Source organism: Oryx dammah, unplaced genomic scaffold, assembly GCF_014754425.2.
Source record: "Oryx dammah isolate SB20612 unplaced genomic scaffold, SCBI_Odam_1.1 HiC_scaffold_28, whole genome shotgun sequence".
In the NCBI taxonomy this organism is placed as follows: domain Eukaryota; kingdom Metazoa; phylum Chordata; class Mammalia; order Artiodactyla; family Bovidae; genus Oryx; species Oryx dammah.
Window position 1 is genome coordinate 68,454,869 of NW_024070212.1, and position 19,612 is coordinate 68,474,480.

General features: G+C 37.0%; 1 protein-coding gene across 1 annotated transcript in view; it reads right to left on the reverse strand.

Annotated features, from left to right (window-relative positions):
• LOC120856988 (serine/threonine-protein kinase TNNI3K) overlaps positions 1 to 19,612 on the reverse strand; it is a 330,300-nt gene that overhangs the window by 212,471 nt on the left and 98,217 nt on the right. The window contains exons 8-11 of the mRNA XM_040232554.1: positions 14,648 to 14,792; positions 14,456 to 14,560; positions 9,871 to 9,965; positions 9,122 to 9,271 (exon numbers count right to left, since the gene is read on the reverse strand). Coding sequence (XP_040088488.1) covers positions 9,122 to 9,271; positions 9,871 to 9,965; positions 14,456 to 14,560; positions 14,648 to 14,792 — 495 coding nt within the window. The remainder of the gene's footprint in view (positions 1 to 9,121; positions 9,272 to 9,870; positions 9,966 to 14,455; positions 14,561 to 14,647; positions 14,793 to 19,612) is intronic.

The window sequence follows — 19,612 nt, forward strand, 5'->3', positions numbered from 1 at the left end:
ATGGAGATTTGATCTTGATAAAGAAGCCAAGAAATTCTTATTGATCTCATATGTACCACATGTCCAGGCCATCAGAAGAACAGTTTGGACCTTCTTTATACCTGCCTCAAAAAAATAAAACTCTCACAGCAATGATATAGATGGGGCTTTGCTCAATATTTTGCTATCCCCCTTATATTCAGGTTAAAACCCATTTTCCAGAAACACTGAAAAGTGAGGTCAGAGGATGGCTCCTTATGTTTGTTTGCCCTTCAGTGGCTCATTTTCCTCCTGACAGTCCTGCTTCCTCACACCGTCAATAAAATCAGATGGAACAAAATTTCAGACTTGTGACATGTTCTTCTGACATAAATCTGAAAACTGATTTAATTTGATATCATGAGAAAGAGAACACACTCCCTGCTTCCCCCATGATTCTTGTTCCTTAACAAGAATTCTTGTTCCTTGTTCACCAGGACTAGATAGAATGTCGCTAGTCTTCCTTCCTCTTGAGATAAGACTCCACAAAGATGAACACTTTTGGCAAAAGAACATTTATACAAACCATTTAACATTCCTCTTTCCTCTTTTTCCTCCCTTTGCACTTTGCCTTTATTTCTCCTTCCTTTCTCTTCCACACATATTTATTGAGTGCCCATTAGAGACCAGCTCAAACAATATCTTTCCAGGGAAGCCCTCTGTGACTTTTTCATTTTAATAGTGTCTTTGAACTTTTTACTTGCTATTATGTTTCCTTTTTATTTTATTCTTAGCATTTATTATTATATGATAGTTTCTATTTGTTATCCTTCTTATGACATGTCTCTTCTCCTAGAAATGCAAACTTCTTAAGTGTAGGGAGATATTATCTCTTTTACTCACTATTTTACCTCAGTTCTGAGTATACTGTCTATCACATATTAGTTTTGTGACACAGATTTTTGAATGAATGAATGAATGGCACAAAGTACAAGAGTATAATGTTGAAACAGAAATACCCTTTACTCCTGTAATGTTGTGCAGTAGGAAAACATATATGTATATATATTCACTGTAAATTTTGTGTATGTTGTATAGTGTATATATATATATATATATATATCTTTTATATAATTTGTTTAGAATACAAATATTTTGGTTTAGTCACTAAGTCATGTCCAACTCTTTTGCAACCCCATGGAGCCTGCCAGGCTCCTCTGTCCATGGGATTTCCCCGGGCAAAAATACTGAAGTGGGTTGCCATTTCCTTCTCCAAGGGTCTTTCCGACCCAGGGATCAAATCTGTGTCTCCTGCATTGGCAGGCGGATTCTTTAGGAAGGAAAGGTAGAAGATGCTGTGAGTGTGCATAACAATGTTATTTTACAATAGGCTGGAGGGGTCAGGGACGTGTTCCTTGAGGAATTGTCTTTTAAGCTGAACTTGGAAGATAAGCATGAGTTATTAAGCACAAAGGGAGAATAAAAGCATTCTAGCCAGATTAAAAAATTTTGCAGTTCCAATGAGTAGAAAGAGGAAGTTTATTTAGAATATTCTTTAAAATCTTTTGCCTATTACTTTGAGTATTAGAATTGTGCAGTTAATACAAAAACCTACAATATTTTTTTAAAAATCCCCACAGAGAAAACAGGTATTAGTAATTAGTGTTCTTGAAAAGCTCAACTATATTATGACTGATTGTATGCCATGTAGTGAGATACCTAATAGAATGTTATGACTGAAATATCTCCTCATTCTCTATTTCACTTCAACAAATGTGTATTGAGCAGCTATTAGGAATCAGCCATTGAATTAAGGTTTTGGAAGACAGAGATTAATAGCCCAAATGTTTGTCCTCAAAAAGTTATGGAGAATAATGTTTCAACCAGAGACAGAAGTAGGAGTATGGCACAATAAAACAAACGGATACGTGTACTAGGCTGGAACATCAGGGGAGACTTTCTAGAAGACAGGAAGGATCCATAAACTGAATCTTGAAGGCTAAGTAGAAATCAGAAATTTAAAGTGAAGTGGAGTAGGCAAGGTGGAAGGGTATAGTGAAAGAGAGAATGGCATGAGAAAAGATTTAGAAAACTGGAATAACAGGACATGTGTAGGGAGGAGCAAGTAATTTTGCATAGCTCAGGGGTAAAGCATCCTCCTGACAAGGCAGCAGATGCAGATTCAATCCCTGGGTCGGGAAGATCCTTTGGAGAAGGAAATGGCAACCCACTCCAGTATTCTTGCCTGGAAATCCCATGGACAGAGGAGCCTGGCAGGCTACAGTCTATGGGGTTGCAAAAAAGTCAGACATAAGTTAGCAACTAAACAACAGCAACATCATGGGAATAGACACTGTCTTACAGGGTTGTTGTGTAGATTTAATGAGATAATGCAGTTTGGAATATGCTTGGCATACAGTGAGCCTCAGTGAATGTTAGTGATCTAAAGAATATGATGATAATTGTAGCACGTGGATCACTCATGTGACAGGAATGACTGGATATGATATTTGAGAGGTAGGAAGGGCACAGAGTATGCCATCATAACAAACTGAGGTAATGATATTAAACTGGGGCTTTTTTCTATAGGGGATAGTGTGTCAGTGAAGGAGTTTAAGCTAGGGAGTGATATGGTCCTATTTACACCTTGGATACATCTTTTAGTTCACAGTTGGAAAATGGAATCAAAGCTGAAGACAAAAAAGAAAAAAGTAGTTATAAGGTGAATAAAATGGATCAGGAGAAGAAGGAAAAGGTTATGAACTAAAACAGTGATAGTAAAAAAAAGAACAGATTCATACTTATACTTCATACAATACTTATACTTCATGTAAGTATGAAGTAAAATGACAGGACTTTTTGATTGAATGGATGTGGGGAAAGCGAGGATGAAAGAGAAACAGTAGTCAAGGACCAATCCAGATTTCTGACTCAGGTGACTAAGAGAATGGCAATGCCATTCAATGACATCATGAATGAGGGATATGGTAGGAGACCCTGACTGATGAAGGAAAAAGAAGATATTAAATTCAATTTTGGACTTGTTGAGTTTTATATGCTCCTCAGATATCTAAGTAAAGGGATCCAACAAATCAGATGGTATAATGGTTTGAAAACATCGCCACAGAATCTTATAATTCTCCATGACTGAAGGGGGACAATCCTGCTAGAGCAGAGAGACTTGGAAATCTGTACTAAAATTTTAAAATATTATGTTATATATTTGTATGCAACTACACATATTAGGGGGCTTCCCAGGTGGTCAGTGGCAAAGACTCTGCCTGCCAAGCAGGGGATGCAGGTTCAGTCACTGGGTCAGGAAGATCCCCTGGAAAAGGAAATGGCAACCCATTCCAGTATTCTTGCCTGGAAAATCCCATGGACAGAGGAGCCTGGAGGGCTACAGTCCATGGGGTCAGAAAGAGTTGGAAATGACTGAATGACTGAGCATGCACATATACATATTAGAACGATGATTTTCAGTTGCTTAACATTTTGATGAGTGATCTTCAAAACTTCCTGCTGTAGTCCTTAAATTTTAAGTTTTCAGTGAATGCTACTATTTGTCATAAATAAGAAATATATACACAACCAAATAACACAAGTGATTTCTATATTCTGGTTTTGGCCGGTGATATCTGGCTTCATGAAAAGGTTTAAAGAGGATACCCATTTTCCTAATATGTTAATGTCATATTTCTTCCTGGATGCTAGCGCATGTTGTAAATTAGGAAAGATTTTGAGATTTTAAAGTTTTGTGGAGCATGACTGTATCTCTTCTGTGCACTGAATAATTCTCAATATTTTTTTATTGAGAATCTGTAATCCAAACATTATTTCTTATTCCTAACCCATAGCAGAATTTTGTAAAGTAGTTATAATTTATTTAAATTTGAAGATTAAACCTCAGAGGGATTAAATAACTTGCCCAAGGTCATTCAATAGTAAGTATGGAATTTGGACTTAAATTTACTTGATTCTAGAGTAAGGTGGTTAGGTTGATCTGTGTCATAAGACAGACCTCTGTTTGGTATCAAATTTCGACCGAAGAGCTATGTGGTTTGAGCCAGCATGACTTCACACCTCAAAGTCACAAACATTTTATCTGTAATACAATTGTAATACCAATTAAAGGGTTATTTTGATATACATACATATATATATGTATGTATGCATATGCGGGGCTTCACAGTTGGATCTGTAGTAAAGAACCCACCTGACAGTGCAGGAGAAGAAAGAGACCTGGGTTCGATCCCTGGGTTGGGAAGATCCCTTGGAGGAGGAAATGGCAACCCACTCCAGTATTCTTGCCTGGTGAATGCCATGGACAGAGGAGCCTGCAGGCTACAGTACATGGGGTTGCAAAGAGTTGGACACAGCTGAGCAATTGAGCATGCACGCATGTACATATGCATATGTAATAAGTGATTAATGAGTGTAAAGTTCTCTGCTACTAGTTGTATTAATGTATACATTTTCACATATAGTTATTATGTTTCAAAATTTTTTGTATTATCCCCCTACTAGAATAAAGGTTCTTCCTACTCTAATGAGAGCTGCTGCTGCTGCTGCTAAGTCGCTTCAGTCGTGTCTGACTCTGTGCGACCCCATAGATGGCAGCCCACCAGGCCCCCCCGTCCCTGGGATTCTCCAGGCAAGAACACTGGAGTGGGTTGCCATTTCTTTCTTCAATGCGTGAAAGTGAAAAGTGAAAGCTGGTATTATTTTATTTATTTTTTAAAGAGACAGAGTTAACTAAACATGTAGAGAGATAACCAGGAGACAGAAAATTATACATAGAATTTTAAACACCACCTAAACGTTCTGTTTATTCCTTCCTTTACTTTATCCTGATCCATCCTGGCATAATAAACTATGTTTATTAAACTAAGTAACTAAACCCCAAGTAGGTAAGAATTCAACATAGAAAAAGACTGAGAGTTTATAAACCAAGGATGAAGATTTATCAGAAAATTTAATGAAGTCACTTCTCCTTCCTTCTACTCCTCCCTCACCCTTATCTCTTAGTTATTTTTTACTGGCTGAAAACTGTAGAAACTCACAACGATAAGACTTCATTACTTTTAGAGAATACACTATGGTACGTTTACTATAAATAATTCACACCATACTACACTTGTCAAAAGGAATGAACAAAGTATATATCATGGTAGAGGAGCCTTGATTTTTATTGTTTTTGCTCACTTACTCACTAATTTTCCAACTGCAGCTCCCTGTCACTGTGAATTAGAGTAGTTCTGTTATATACAAATATTGTATTCTGGGTAATTAGATATTGGAATAGGAGTCTCTGTAAATTACTTTAACTGGTGTCAGTACTGAAGCAAATAAGAAGTTTTTAGTTCTGTTTCTGGTTTGGGTTATTTTCTGACCCTAAACAGCCTGACATAAAGGAGTGCTTTTCTTTATCAAAGGCAGCCTTTTCAAATCTAACTGCCAGACACACTATTGAGCTATGTGTTAAATTCTAATTGGCTGAGATCTTTTCAATTCGGCAGTTTCATCTTTAATGCAATGGATGTAAGATTATGTGTGGCTCTTTTCAATGAGTTTTCCATACTGGTGATTAGGGCAGAGGATTTGGACATAAGCAGGCTGCTGGCTATTTCTTCTGGCCAATTTAAATTGATTTATACAAGTCCTTTGTACCCCAGGGGAAGGGCAACACAAATCCCAGTGAGTGAGCCAGATATGGCTACTCTCAGAGGAGTGAAAAAGAAGAGGGAGGACAGACTGGGGAGAGGAAACACTAACTATTGTAAAATTGGAGCTCTGGCCAGTCTGTCAGAGAAATATTGAAACTTAACCAGTAGGCTTCTGTATAGAACCAAGGTCACTGGGAAAATTATTTCCAAGATTGATTTTGATATATTTAGGTTAAAAGGACTGTGTAAATAGAAAATATTCTTTATACTTGATCCCACAGGGAGCCATAGTGAGCAAACTCTTTTCTAAAAGTATTCTAAAAGACAGTGGATAATTATTTCAGAACTCCAAAGCAGCTGTAAATGTGCGATAACAGAATAGCAGAGTGGGTCAGCTAACAATTTTGTTTGGGACAGATGCAAAATTGGCCTTAGAATCATTCAGAGATGTGTTCTGTTGAGAAAGTCTCCTAGTTTTCTGTTTCGAAGGTACACGAGGAGGAGCTATTCAAAGAGGGCACATCCGAAAGCAATCCTTTTCAAACAGATAGACTCTGGTTATAAAGCTCTCTTCTGGGTTTTCTCCTTTAAGGACTGGATAGGGTACAGGCAAACCATGGTGGGGTCACTTCTATTATACATCATCTCTATTTCAGGAAGAAAGAACTCCAAGTTAAGTTTTAGTGCTTTTTCAACTCCATTTCCAAGCAGCTCAGAAAATCCTTGGTATGCCAGATCAATTAATTTGGTGACTCCCTCTCTGAAGGAGAATGTAAACTATTTATCCAAAGAAACCAGGGACAGTGTACTGCTGACAATATTTTAACAGTGAAATTTCAATCCTCCCTGAACACATGAAAACAAAGAAACGTTTCTCTAGCAAGAGAAAATAGCAACAGTTTTATTTTGTTGCTTTGACTTGCTTTGCCCTAGAACATATGCAAAACATCCATCTGTCTCCTGAGTGGTAACATTCAATTTGTTAAAATTCATAGTAATAATGAAATGCAACACTGATGCCTGCCACATTAGTTGAACAAATAAGGGTGACAAGTATGGCATATGTTGCAGAGACCAGTGGGTAAGTCCTCTAAGCTAAAGGATTTTTGTTGTTGTCTTTTGGTAGGAAATCTTAGGAGCTTGCACGATGATTCAAGGTTTTATAAAGTATAGAACTCCACAGAAAATAAAAGTAAAGCCAGTTTTCAACCATCGTTCTCAATCAACTAAAAACAAACAAAGCCAAACCCTGTGAAGAGCTGGCTGCAGCAGCTATTTCTGAGCTGTCTGCCAGAAGACTAATGCTTTGTAAAGTCTTTCTCTGAAACTCAGATTTCTTGAGAGGTGTTATCTGAGAATCATTGGAATTAATGCAACATAACTAGAACTTAGTAAGGGCTCTTGATGTTTAAGAACAAGTAAACTTTTTCAACTGACACACAAATACAAAACTACCTGGACTTCCCTTTATACAAATTAGAAGGCAGTTATACCTAACAGAAATGTGCACAGATATTCATCAAAAGATATGTATGTGATATGTACATGTATAACAGCTATGTTCCTAATAGTTCTCAATTATCCAAATACCCTGAAACAGCAGAATAAATAAATTGTAATATAGTTAAAAACAATACCATAAAATAAGAATGAATGATCTGGAGCTGTATGCAACAAAATGGATGAATCTCGCAACTCACTGGGCTAAACAGGTCAGACATTAAGATGTATACATCACAGCATGACGTCTATATTAAGTACATGTGTGCATGTTCAGTTGCTTCAGTTGTGTCTGACTCTTTGTGACCCTATGAACTGTAGCCTGCCAGGCTCCTCTCTCCGTGAGATTCTCCAGGCAAGAATGGGTTGCCATGCCAAGGGATCTCCAGGCAATCTTCCTAAACCTGGGATTAAACCCGCATCCATATTAAGTATAGAAAGAGGTAAAGCTAATCTATGCCTCAAGAAGGCAGTGATACCATTTTTGGTGAGTGAGCTGAATACAATGTCAGTGGGGCTTCTTGGTGTGGATCATGTTCAGTTTCTTCATCTGAATGCTTAGTGAGTTCAGTTAGTGAAAATTCTTTGAGCTATAATGTGCAGACATGTGTTTGTGTGTGTGTGTATTTCTATTTATACAATACTCAAATAAAAAGTAAAAACATAACAGGCCTATATCTTAACTCATGCCTTGTTATTCCATGTCTTTTCACTTCTCTTTTTTTGTAAAGTAACTTGTATATCATTTCCTCACTAGCAGCCTTCAGACCTATATGCTTTTCTTTCTCCTTGTCTATGTGCTTACAATAGTTCTCTATTTCTATCCATCAAACTTCATCTCTCCTTTCATTAATGGACTTTCATGTCCTACTTCAGACAGAAAATATTTTAGATCACCTTGACAGCCTAAGAAATCTTCTAGTTTAGTAACTGTTCTTGTAAGCATAGTGTTCTAATACTTAAAAACATAAGAATACTTCTTTACATACTTTGAGCATACTAATAAGGCAATGCAGACATCAAAATCTGATATATTTTACAGTATTTACTTGTATCTCTCTGATTTCAATATTGTTCCATCTCACCTGAAGATTTAAACTCTGTTTGAGTTTATGTGGTTTATGTAGAGCTCGCTTAAGAGGTATAATATATAATATAATATAATATAATAAAAATGACAAAATCATATTTTACCTTCTGATTGTATCTAGTTTCCTTTCCCTTAAAAGGAAAATTTATTAGTTTTCATTTTCATTCTTTATTTATGGACTACTACTATAACCACTACTATCATTGCCAAAATGCCAAGTATTAGGTATTTATTTTGTGCCAGTCACTGTGTTAGGCAATTTGCACATATTATCTCATTTAATCTTTACAATCTTATGAAGTTGCCACTGTCTTCATTTTTCAGATGAAAAAACAAAAGTTCAGCAAGTATAAATAACTTGCCCAAAATTAGCATTATAGTTTGATTTAAGCCCCATGTTCTTCCAACCCAAGCTTTCACCACTTTGAGCTCAAATAAGTTTATACTTAAGCATTGAACATTGGTTCCCTTACTTTTTCAAATACAGGCATTGTTAGCAGGGTTAGATATGACAAATATGCATTCATTCTTTCTTTGCATTAATTTAACTTTAATAATTCAAATCCACATCCAAATTCTTCCATATACGAGGTGAAGACTAGCTCTACATCTCCAACAAAGTAATGAACATTGCCTATCACAATTTTGTTTCTCCAGGAAATAGAAATGTGACAGCTCCTTCTCTCTTCAAAATGCCAGTGCCAAAAGTGCCTTCAGCTCACCTGCAGCCCTGGAGTTGCCTTCCCTACTGTACTCTTTGATCCACATTCCTAGTGATTCAAATACAATCTCCAAAGGAAATGGGAGTATACAAGTCATGGAAGCAAAAGAACTATTGATGTAGTGACATCAACAGTGCTCACAGTTCAGTGTTATCACTACAGCAATGCAATGGTGAAAACTATACCTTTTTCATAAGCCCACATCAAACACGTCTGCTCATCTTTTTCCCCACTAGACCTGCTTGGATCACAAGCTACCAGATTCATATCAGCTCCATTATCCAGTAAGAACTGAACCAGGCGAATGTGACCATGGTAGCAAGCAGAGTGCAACCCTATAATAAAATAAGAATGAAAATATGAAAGGAGAAAAGGGGAAACTGAACTCCAATTTTCAAAAGATAGTCATTACCACTTAATAGCACTGTTGCCAGAGATATATAACAAAAGTTGAGTTCTCTGACAGATAATTAATTCTATCTTTGAGAAAAAAGAACAAACATACTTTAAAGAAGTATCTGGTTGATATATAGAGAGACTACCTTTTGCTTAAGCACACTTTTTAGTATTTTTACATCCACTGTAATTACCAGAACAAACATTAGCATCTTTGTATAAATCAAAGAATAAAGACCTCAAACAAACAAAAAAAATTTTTTTCAGCAGTAAACCAAGGGTAAGACAGTGTGATCAGTGTGTTCCTGATGCAGGTCATAACGGATGCATTGGCTGTAAATACTTTTGCAAAAAATGAAACTGACCAAAAGTCAGTCTGCTTTCTATTATCACCATGCACCATCAATTTAAAAAATGTCATTGATAAAATATTCCTTGTCATTGGGGCTGGCCACTGCCACTGCTCCCCTCCCTCTTGACCATATTTCTCTTGAGCATTGATATGCATCAGAAACTGTTGTTCTCACCACAGTCTTACCTGTGTGTCCGTCCCTTCCTTGGTGGTTGATGCTTATGACATTCTGATCAAGAAGAAATTTAACCAGGTCAATGCTCTTGCCATAAGTACAAGCACTGCAAAGATATAACACAGGGGAAATAGAGGGCCTCTCTTATGGACTGAAGGTGTGCCCTCCGAATTTAGTATGTTGAAGCTCTGACTCCCATAACCTTACAATGTAGCTATAATTTAAAGAGGTATAATTTACAGAGGTAATTAAGTGAAAGTGGATTAATTAGGGTGGCCTGGGCCCTCATCAAATATGATTGATGTCCTTACAAGAAGGAAAGATTAGAAGATTAGGACAGGGACAGGAGGACAGCTCACGAAGAGACAGAAAAGAAGGTGACCATTGGCAATCCAAAGAGAAAGGTCTCAGGAGAAACCAAACCTGACACCTTGATCTTGAGTTTTCAGACTCCAGAACTATAAGAAGATCAATTTCTGGTGTTCAAGGCACCTAGGGCATGGTATTTAGTTATGGTAGCCCTAGAAAATTAAAGCAGCCCTGCTTTACCCAGGCTATTTTAGATGCTGGTGTTTACATAAGAGTGCCAAAAAGGCAGAAAAGAGAGAAGGAGGAAGGGAGAGAGAAGTAGGGGTGATAAGAAAAAAAAGCACAGAAAGCAATACAATCCTGAAGATTCTCAAAGATGAGCCTTTAAGAAAGGAGCTGTATAAAATTTCTAGGATTTTCTTATTAATTATTAAATAGTTCTTATGATATGACTTCTTTTTTAAGCATTCTGCAGGGAAACTGAATGGAATGAAGGAACCCAGGAAGGTTCTGAGAAATTTAAATGAAACATTACACTTGTGATTACATCTGAAGCAGGAGAGACAGCCCTGTGAAATCTGATGCTAATTCCAGGTAGGTAGTGTCAAAAATAATTTGAACTGGAGGACACCCACTCAGTGACTCCAGAGAACTGGAGAACTGTTTGGTGTAGAAAACCCTTATATGCAGCTGGTATCTTGTGTTTGGAAGTGAGGTATTGTGTGTTATGGGACAGTACAGAAAAACAGGGATTTTTCCTTCCAGGTTTGTTCCAGAAGAGGTTGTTCACTGAGTCTTACTATTTCCTCTTCCTGGGATGACTTTGCCTAAATCCTTTTCTATCATAGATTCTTATTATTTTCTTTAAATAAAATGCCACTATTTATCTAGTTGAACTGATGTTCCCTCTATGAAGTCTCATGGACCAAAAGTTGAGTTCATTGTTATCGCCTCTGCTTCCTTATTAGTTCAGTTTTATGGCACTTTTCATTGTGTTATGATAATGGATACACCTGTGTGTGCTTTGATGCCTTACAACAGAGTTTCCTTAAGGAGGGAAGGGATTGTGTCATGTCAATGTTCCTACCAGCAACAACACAATATAGCTCCTTAATAAGTTTTTCTTGAATAGTTGAGTGAATAAAAAGTCACTATCAGTGTAATAGATTCTATCACCATTAGTTATTTGTATTACAAATAGGACTCTTAACACTATACTTTTAATGTTTGTCTGAATTCCCTCATTGTTTCCTTTCAAATTAACTGTTTATAGGAAATGATATATATATATGCAAGTGTGTATACAAATGTGTGTACATATAGCATATGAAAACAATAACAGAAATGTACGGAGTGGTATGTGCAAAGCACTGTGATTTGTACATAGAAAAAACCATAACTGTAGTGAGCTCTTCATGTAAAAGGAGTACTTCTTTTATAAATATATTCTTAAAATGAATAGAATAGTAATATGTTGTTCCTAGTAGCCACAGGTTTGCACAAAATAAAACAATTGAATACATACTTTTAACTCACTTCACTAATCTCCTTATATGCAGAGTACATCATAGTGAAATGCCGGGCTGGATGCAGCACAAGCTGGAATCAAGACTGCCAGGAGAAATATTAATAACCTCAGCTATGCAGATGACACCACTCTTATGGCAGAAAGCAAAGAGGAACTAAAGAGGCTCTTGATGAAGGTGAAAGAGGAGAGAGTTAAAAAGTTGGCTTAAAACTCAACATTCAAAAAATGAAGATCATGGCATCTGGTCCCATCACTTCATGGCAAATAGATGGGGAAACAGTGGAAACAGTGGTGGACGTTCTTTTTTTTGGGGCTCCAAAATCATTGTAGATGGTGACTGCAGCCATGAAATTAAAAGACACTTGCTCCTTGGAAGAAAAGTTATGACCAACCTAGACAGCATATTAAAAAGCAGAGATAATACTTTGCCGACAAAGGTCCATCTAGTCAAAGCTATGGTTTTTTCCGTAGTCATGTATGGATGTGAGAGTTGGACTGTAAAGAAAGCTGAGCACTGAAGAATTGATGCTTTTGAACTGTGGTTTTGGAGAAGACTCTTGAGAGTCCCTTGGACTACAAGGCCATTAAACCAGCCAATCCTAGAGAAAATCAATCCTGAATATTCATTAGAAGGTCTGATGCTGAAGCTCAAGCTCCAATACTTTGGTCGCCTAATGCGAAGGGCCAACTGACTAGAAGAGACCCTGAGGCTGGGAAAGATTGAAGGCAGGAGGAGAAGGGGATGACAGAGGACTAGATGGTTGGATGGCATCACTGACTCGATGAACATGAGTTTGAATAGGCTCCGGGAGTTGTTGTGTTGATGGACAGGGAAGCCTGGTGTGCTGCAGTCCATGGGATCACAAAGAGTCAGACACGGCTGCTCAACTGAACACCACCACTCATATTCTCCTATGGACAATCTTCTGAAGGTGATGATAATCCTCAGATTATAACTGGTTTCAGTGTGTGCACAGAGTAGCAGAATGACCTGAAAATTAGACTGAGGTGTCAGCCTCCATAAAAATGACTTATTGGAAAAAGCGGACTTGAGTACCTCACAAATATCAGTTCTCCCGATTGCCTCCTTTAGGGACAAATTCCATGGTCCACTTTGACTGAAGGCATGATCTAAAGAGTTCGTGCATCTGTTCTGTGACAGAATGTGTAGAAAATAGGCAAAATATTTTGGTACTAGAACATGAAGATACATAAAAACACAGGACTTGGAATTAGTCAGGCATTTAATCAGAGCAGGTGATGGCACCCTACTCCAGTACTCTTGCCTGGAAAATCCCATGGACGGAGGAGCCTGGTAGGCTGCAGTCCATGGGGTTGCTAAGAGTCGGACACGACTGAGCAACTTCACTTTTACCTTTCACTTTCATGCATTGGAGAAGGAAATGGCAACCCACTCCAGTGTTCTTGCCTGGAGAATCCCAGGGACGTGGGAAGCCTGGTGGGCTGCCGTCTATGGGGTCGCACAGAGTCAGACACGACTGAAGCGACTTAGCAGCAGCATCAGCAACAGGCATTTAATACATAATTTTCTAGCCATAAGAATCTTTGGCAAGTTAGTTTTCTTGAGCCTCAATTTTCTCACTGGTAAAAAAGGGATAGTAAATCCAACTTCATAAAATGGTGATGAGGATTAAATGAAATAATGGATGCAAATCATCCAGCACATATTCACTGTTCCATAAACGGAAGTTGTCTTCACCTCCCCTTTGGCTGACCTCTTTGCCTGGTAAGACAAATCTGGAAAACCCAAGTGAAATTTGACACGTTGATGCCTGATGCAGAAGTATAAGCTTAATTTTAGTTCAGTATTAATCAGTAGTTAGTCTCTCATTTCTATTATTCACCAGCAATGTACAGACACTATATAAATAACACATTAGGCTCAAATACATGTTTTAGGTGTTACAAACCAGCCGAGAGATCTGCAATGTGTAGGTGAATGTATCTTATATTTAAGGTTTACTCAATTTGAATGACTACACTTTTATTTAATAAGCAAAACAGTAGCCTGTTAATGAGTGTTTTAAATTATATGAATATCTGCCTTCCTTTGGGACATTTTAGGGACTTATGCCTCTTGAGTTTTTATCAGTCCTTTTCTTCCCTCTCTCCTTCTCTTTTCTTTCTTTCTTAGTCGCAACTTTTCCAAACCTAGATGTTCCTTCAGTGTGCTTTTCCAGAGCTTACTCTAAAGGACTCTAATGTATTCCTAGCAAGGAGTTAATGCCTTCTTATGTATCTCAGTGGCCACCCCGACTAAGCTCTTACAGGCTGACAGATGGATGTCTTAGATAGGTAGATACATTTGCACATAAGGTTTAAGTGGTAAGGAAAAAAAATGTCACTTTTGATGCTGATGAATTCTGGTAATGAGATTCTTGTCGGAGGAGGATTATGGGCACTGGTCCTTTTGGCAGCTTTCTGCAGAGTGGAATGGAATAGAAGCAATATGCTTACAGATGTTGACATGCCTGTTGCCTTGGCAACATCAGCCCCTATCTTTGTAGCTGCTGCCAGCAAGGCAGCATCTGGCTCCAGCCCCATCTGTTGTACTGACTGCAGCATCTGCCTCTACCTTTTCTTCCGTGCATCTAGCTTGGACTTCCCATCCTCTGCCCACCCTCTTCTCTTGCTCTCGGATTGTAACATCTGCCACTATTCATTCTTGCTTTACGTACATGACTTCTGGTGTTGAAGAGTGTTCACTTAGTGGAAATTGTGCTTAAATATTCCTTTACCTGTGAAAAGCTGTTTCACTGAAGATGTTTTCTTTAGTCAGACTTTCTATTCCTGATATTTGAATGATTTCCTTGGCAACTTCAAATTTGCCATTGTAGCATGCCCTAGAGATAAAAGAAAATATTTTGAGACTAGTAGAAAGGAACACACAGTATACCTGGAGTACCTATGGAATGATACATAATACTCACAGGTGCAAAGGGGTGTCTCCATAGATATTGACAGCATGTGGCTGAACTTCTAAATCACTCTGGAGCAGGTACTTCACTATATTGTGATGTCCAAAGCGAGAACAGAAATGGAGTGGAACGTGATCTTCATTGTCCTGAGCATTTACTGTCATCAAAAGAAAGATATGTTTTCTAGAATTCTCTATCTCTCAGCCTCCTCATGTGTAGTATCAGGGACTTTTCTAAGTACCTAAGAGACTCCTGGGAATTGCCAATTAATGACAACAATAAAGAAAATTAAGTGCAACCGATTAAAAAAGTTATAATTCTCTTCTATAGCCCATTACCACATTAAGCAGGCTTTCTTCTAGCTCCCATAAATCTATGGAACACTTCTAATCAAATCTACCTTGCACAATGAAAGAGTTCAGGAAACTAGTAAGTATCTAAAATGTACTCATGGCCTTATTTCCACAAGTATCACTGTTCAAACTGATTATACTTCCAACCCTCATGGAAGATGTTAAAAAGTTCAGACTCTGGACAGAGCATCATTTTCCCAAATACTGGCCCAATATATTAGCATGAGGCCTAGTATGCTGTATGTTTATAGTGCTATTTAGGAGGTCCTGATGTTCCCTCAACTGAAAAATGTTATACTGTAGTATACAAAACATGGTATAATGAAAAGACAACAAGTGATTCAGACCTCATTAATTGTTACCCAAGACAAGTGTTTAACATTAACTGCAGTTTTAAATTGTCCAATTGGTAGTGATCACTTGACTTTTCCTTTGTCCAGTCCAGCCTTATAACCTCTTCTGACATTTGGGAAATGCCCTAAGTTGAAAGTACTAACTAGATGCCAAAATCACATTTTATCATAGAAGCTGGAAAAATGCTTTCCAAGTCTCCTTTGCAGTTAGGGCACAGGATTAGCACAGGGTGACCATATCTCCCAGTTTAGTGTTCTTATGCTAGCATAGTTTTTAATAGCAACACTTTCACTCTCAACCATGCCATGGTTGGACGCTTATCTGCAGGCTCTTCTATTCAACATGTTACTTCAGACTCTTACATCAGAGCTGATGACATACAAAAGCAGAGTCTCTTCTGTTTTGGGAAAGTAGCAGTGGTGGAATAGCTCCATCTAAGTTCCAGTAGTAGTGTTTCCAGCCACAGACTGGGTACCCTGCATTGTTGGTGCCAGAAACACAAGTGCTGGTGTGTATGTTAGTAGGGGTGGCAGTGCGCCTTCAAAGGATTAATTTTGGGGGTGTGATTCTGGACACCATTTCTCACTGTGAGAATGCCAAATCCAGTTTTTTGCTCTGTTCTGGGAAAGATTCTACGATAATTGATATCATTTAATATATTTCCTTCATGCTTAAATCAACAAGCATTAGTTTCCAAATCTGGCAAATAAGAACACCTGACTGACACAATCATTCCTCAACAAGTAATAAATGATCAATATGTACCAGGCACTGTGCTAAGTGTTGTGGATATTGATTTCTTATCAGTTGATGGAATAACACTGTTGGGCAGCAGAAATGCTGAAAGGATTAAAGGAGATAATTTCGGGAAAGTATCTAGCATGATGGCCGTCATATATTAGACATCTAATAAAAATGTCTACTTTCCCTTTTTACTAATTTCCCTCTCAGAAATTTTACTAAATGCTAAGGCCAATAAGGTATAAACGCATAGAGTCTATGCCCTCAAATAATTTACAATCTAGTTGAATAGTCAATAATTACAGGCCTGAAGTAATACAAGTCAACACCAAGCTGCTAAATTGTGGATTTGCTTTAGCACAATTTTTAAAATTAAAAATAATCAGATCAACTGCTCTACAGCTACTTTTTGTTATTTTATTACTCTGTCCATCTGTATAGAGGACTTTATTCAAAATAGAAAAAAATAGCCCTTAACATTCATTTTCATTATTATATGTAATAGAAATCATCCGTAGAACCAAAAAAGTTTATGGAAAGATTTTCTTTTAATAATAAGCAATAGGAAGGAAAAGAAAGTCAAGACACTAGTTTACTTTTTTAAAGTTCAAACAGAATAATCATTTAACATCTAATAAGCATTGATTTAGGCCTTATAGCTGCTATATTTGTAGACAATGATTCTTATTTTATTGTTCTGTAAGATCTTAAGCCAAAAAGAAATCTTTAACAAAGTTACTGAACTCCTCCTCTCAGGGCTGTTATTGAAAAATGAATCTTTGAATCTTTTATATTAATGAGTGGCTCAGAAGGACACTCTTCCTTCAGAAGAATGTTCCTGGCTGTTTTGATTATCTTCCTTTTTAAGATTCTTTTCCTTTGTTCATATTCTGTTGGAAGTCAGGGAAAGTCAATACCATGAGTCAATGCTTGAGAACAGTAGGGAGCCCAGGGAATCAGGAGGTCACATGAGGATTCTTGAGGTCCAGAGGGGACATTGTAAAACAGAATAAAGCACAATATTCCATTAATTCATGATATTCCTTTGGCCATCTCTGGCCCTACCCAACATTGTTCTTCTCTACTTGAATCAATAAACTTCAAAGCAGATTATTTCCTTGATAAATTATCAACAGTAGCCTGGACATTACTCCCATCAAAGAAGATATTAATACCAACCAAAGGGACAGGCCAGGAGAAATCTGGATCAGATGCAGAGTTTATATATTATATATAACTCCATTTCTGCTTCAGCCATTCTGCTACCTTAATTTTGTCATAGACCAATTTGCAAAGATAAAAAAAACATATATTATTATTATTATCTGAGGAAAACTGAATGTATGAATGATAGTCTGTTTGTTCTAACTTAATACATAATTTAGAGGTCTAAGTAAAGGAAAATTTTAAACAAAGGAATACATGTAAATCATTATTAGAAAAATATGTGGTCATTAGTCCTCTACCTTGAAGAGCATATGTGTTCAATAGTGTATTTTGAAAGGAAGAGTAATGAATATGTAGGTAGATGGATGCTACTTCCTGCTTAATTCTGCTCATTGATCTTAAAGATAGAGTAAACGCTTCCATATTAACCCAGCAATGTTGGCACATCCCAATAACTCAACTTCCAAATGTATCTTAAATAAATTTTCAGTAACAAATCTGTGTGATAGCTCTGACAAGATATATTTTTTAAAATAAATTACTTCTCTTTACTGACCATGTCCTAGAAACTTTTGTGACTTTTTCTGATATCCATGTCCATGTTAACAAAATTATATCTTCATCAGATGACAGAAATTAATAGTTTCTAAACTTAAAAATTTCCATTTTTAACTCTGTATCTCTATTTTTAGAAATACAAAAAGAATTTAACTTTGTACCTATATTTTTACAGATACAAAAAGAACTGTATCTCTATTTTCTTCTTATGGAGTCCAGCAATATTTGACCTTTTCAATCTCAATCAACAAGCATTATGTTTCTCCTTTTTCATTTCCTTACAAGGTATAAAGAAGACTAGGGACTTAAAACATATGTGACTGAACAGGTCAGTCTCCTAAACATGCTGAACATGCTTTCGGAATTACATTTTGGTTAATTTTATAACCTTAATTTATTTTCATTTGTGATGTCCTGTTACCATGGAAACATAATGTAAATACCAGATTTCAAATTGTGCTCCTTTTGGGGTCATTCATTTACTCCTCCCCTTATGTCCATTAACCACAGGCAAAGTTCAGACCTAAAATAAATCATCTGAAGGCTTAGATATATTTTAGAGCAAGTGAACTAGGTGATAATAAATCTTGTGCAGCATCCACTAGCATTAAAGATTTTCTGGTTTATTCTTTGCAATTGGTTTAAGTGCAAAAGGGACTTAAATATCAATTGTGTATTAGAAGGAAATACAATGCTTAAAAATCTGAGTCATGTCTCTTGATTTTTTAAAAAAAATGATTGAGTAGGAGGCATTAGAGTGCTTCTGTGAGTCAGAAAGAAAATGCTAAAAATTATATCATATGATGCCAGTATGTATGGGGAATACGGTGCAGCACACATTTCAATGCCTTTTGTAGAAGAGTCCTTTGATCCTGGAGACATGCTGATCATAAATGACACTCATTTTGACACCACTGAGCTTTGGAGTTGTTCAGAGGAATAAAAGGCTGAAGTTGGCATTGATAATAAAAGGAAGAATGTGAGCAGTTCCTGACCTCTTGGAAAAGTGAGGCAGTTTCAAAAACAATTATGTGCTCAGTGATTCACACTAGTGTACTTCTGACTATTCTAAAACAACAGAATCAAAGAGACTGTTTAAATAAGGTCCAAGGAACAGCGCTCCTTGCATCCTGACAACACAGGTTGTTTATGATAATGCTATAGAAAAATTCCTGATTTACTGTACACTGGCTCAGAAAATGATAGAAACTACATTTCTCAAACATTGCCAAGTAAAACGGTCCTGATTCCAACATGGAAATGAAACTGCCTTAGCCTCTTGCCACAGTTATCCCTGGGAGCCTTTGTGTTTTCCTTATGAGTAGACGGAAACATCGATTAGTTTTATTAACTGAATATCAATCTCAACCTTGGACCAAGGAAATGGCAGTTCTAGAGCTTTGACAACCTTGCGCTTTTGGAAATGTGCATCATTTCTGCTGCAAAGGCCAGCAGTTCTTACAGCTGGGCTTTTAATTAGGTCTCTTGAGGGTCAGTGGAAGAAGGCTGGATATGCCTGAGAGAATTTAACAACAAGATGTAACTCTGAGTGAATCTGTGTCAAGAAATAAAGTTTGTGAGGAAGATAAAAAAAGAGAAAGAAAGAACTTTTCTTTAAAACTTTCAGTTTTCCAAAACACATTTTGTAATTTAAAAACTAAAAAGTTGCAGAAAATTTTATTCTATTAAATGCATCTAAAATATTTCTGTGTATTCTAAAGCTTTTTTCCAAAACCGATCACACTCTAACTCTATTTCCATTTAAAATAATAGTAGTCTTAAATACTGAGGTGGATGTGGGGGG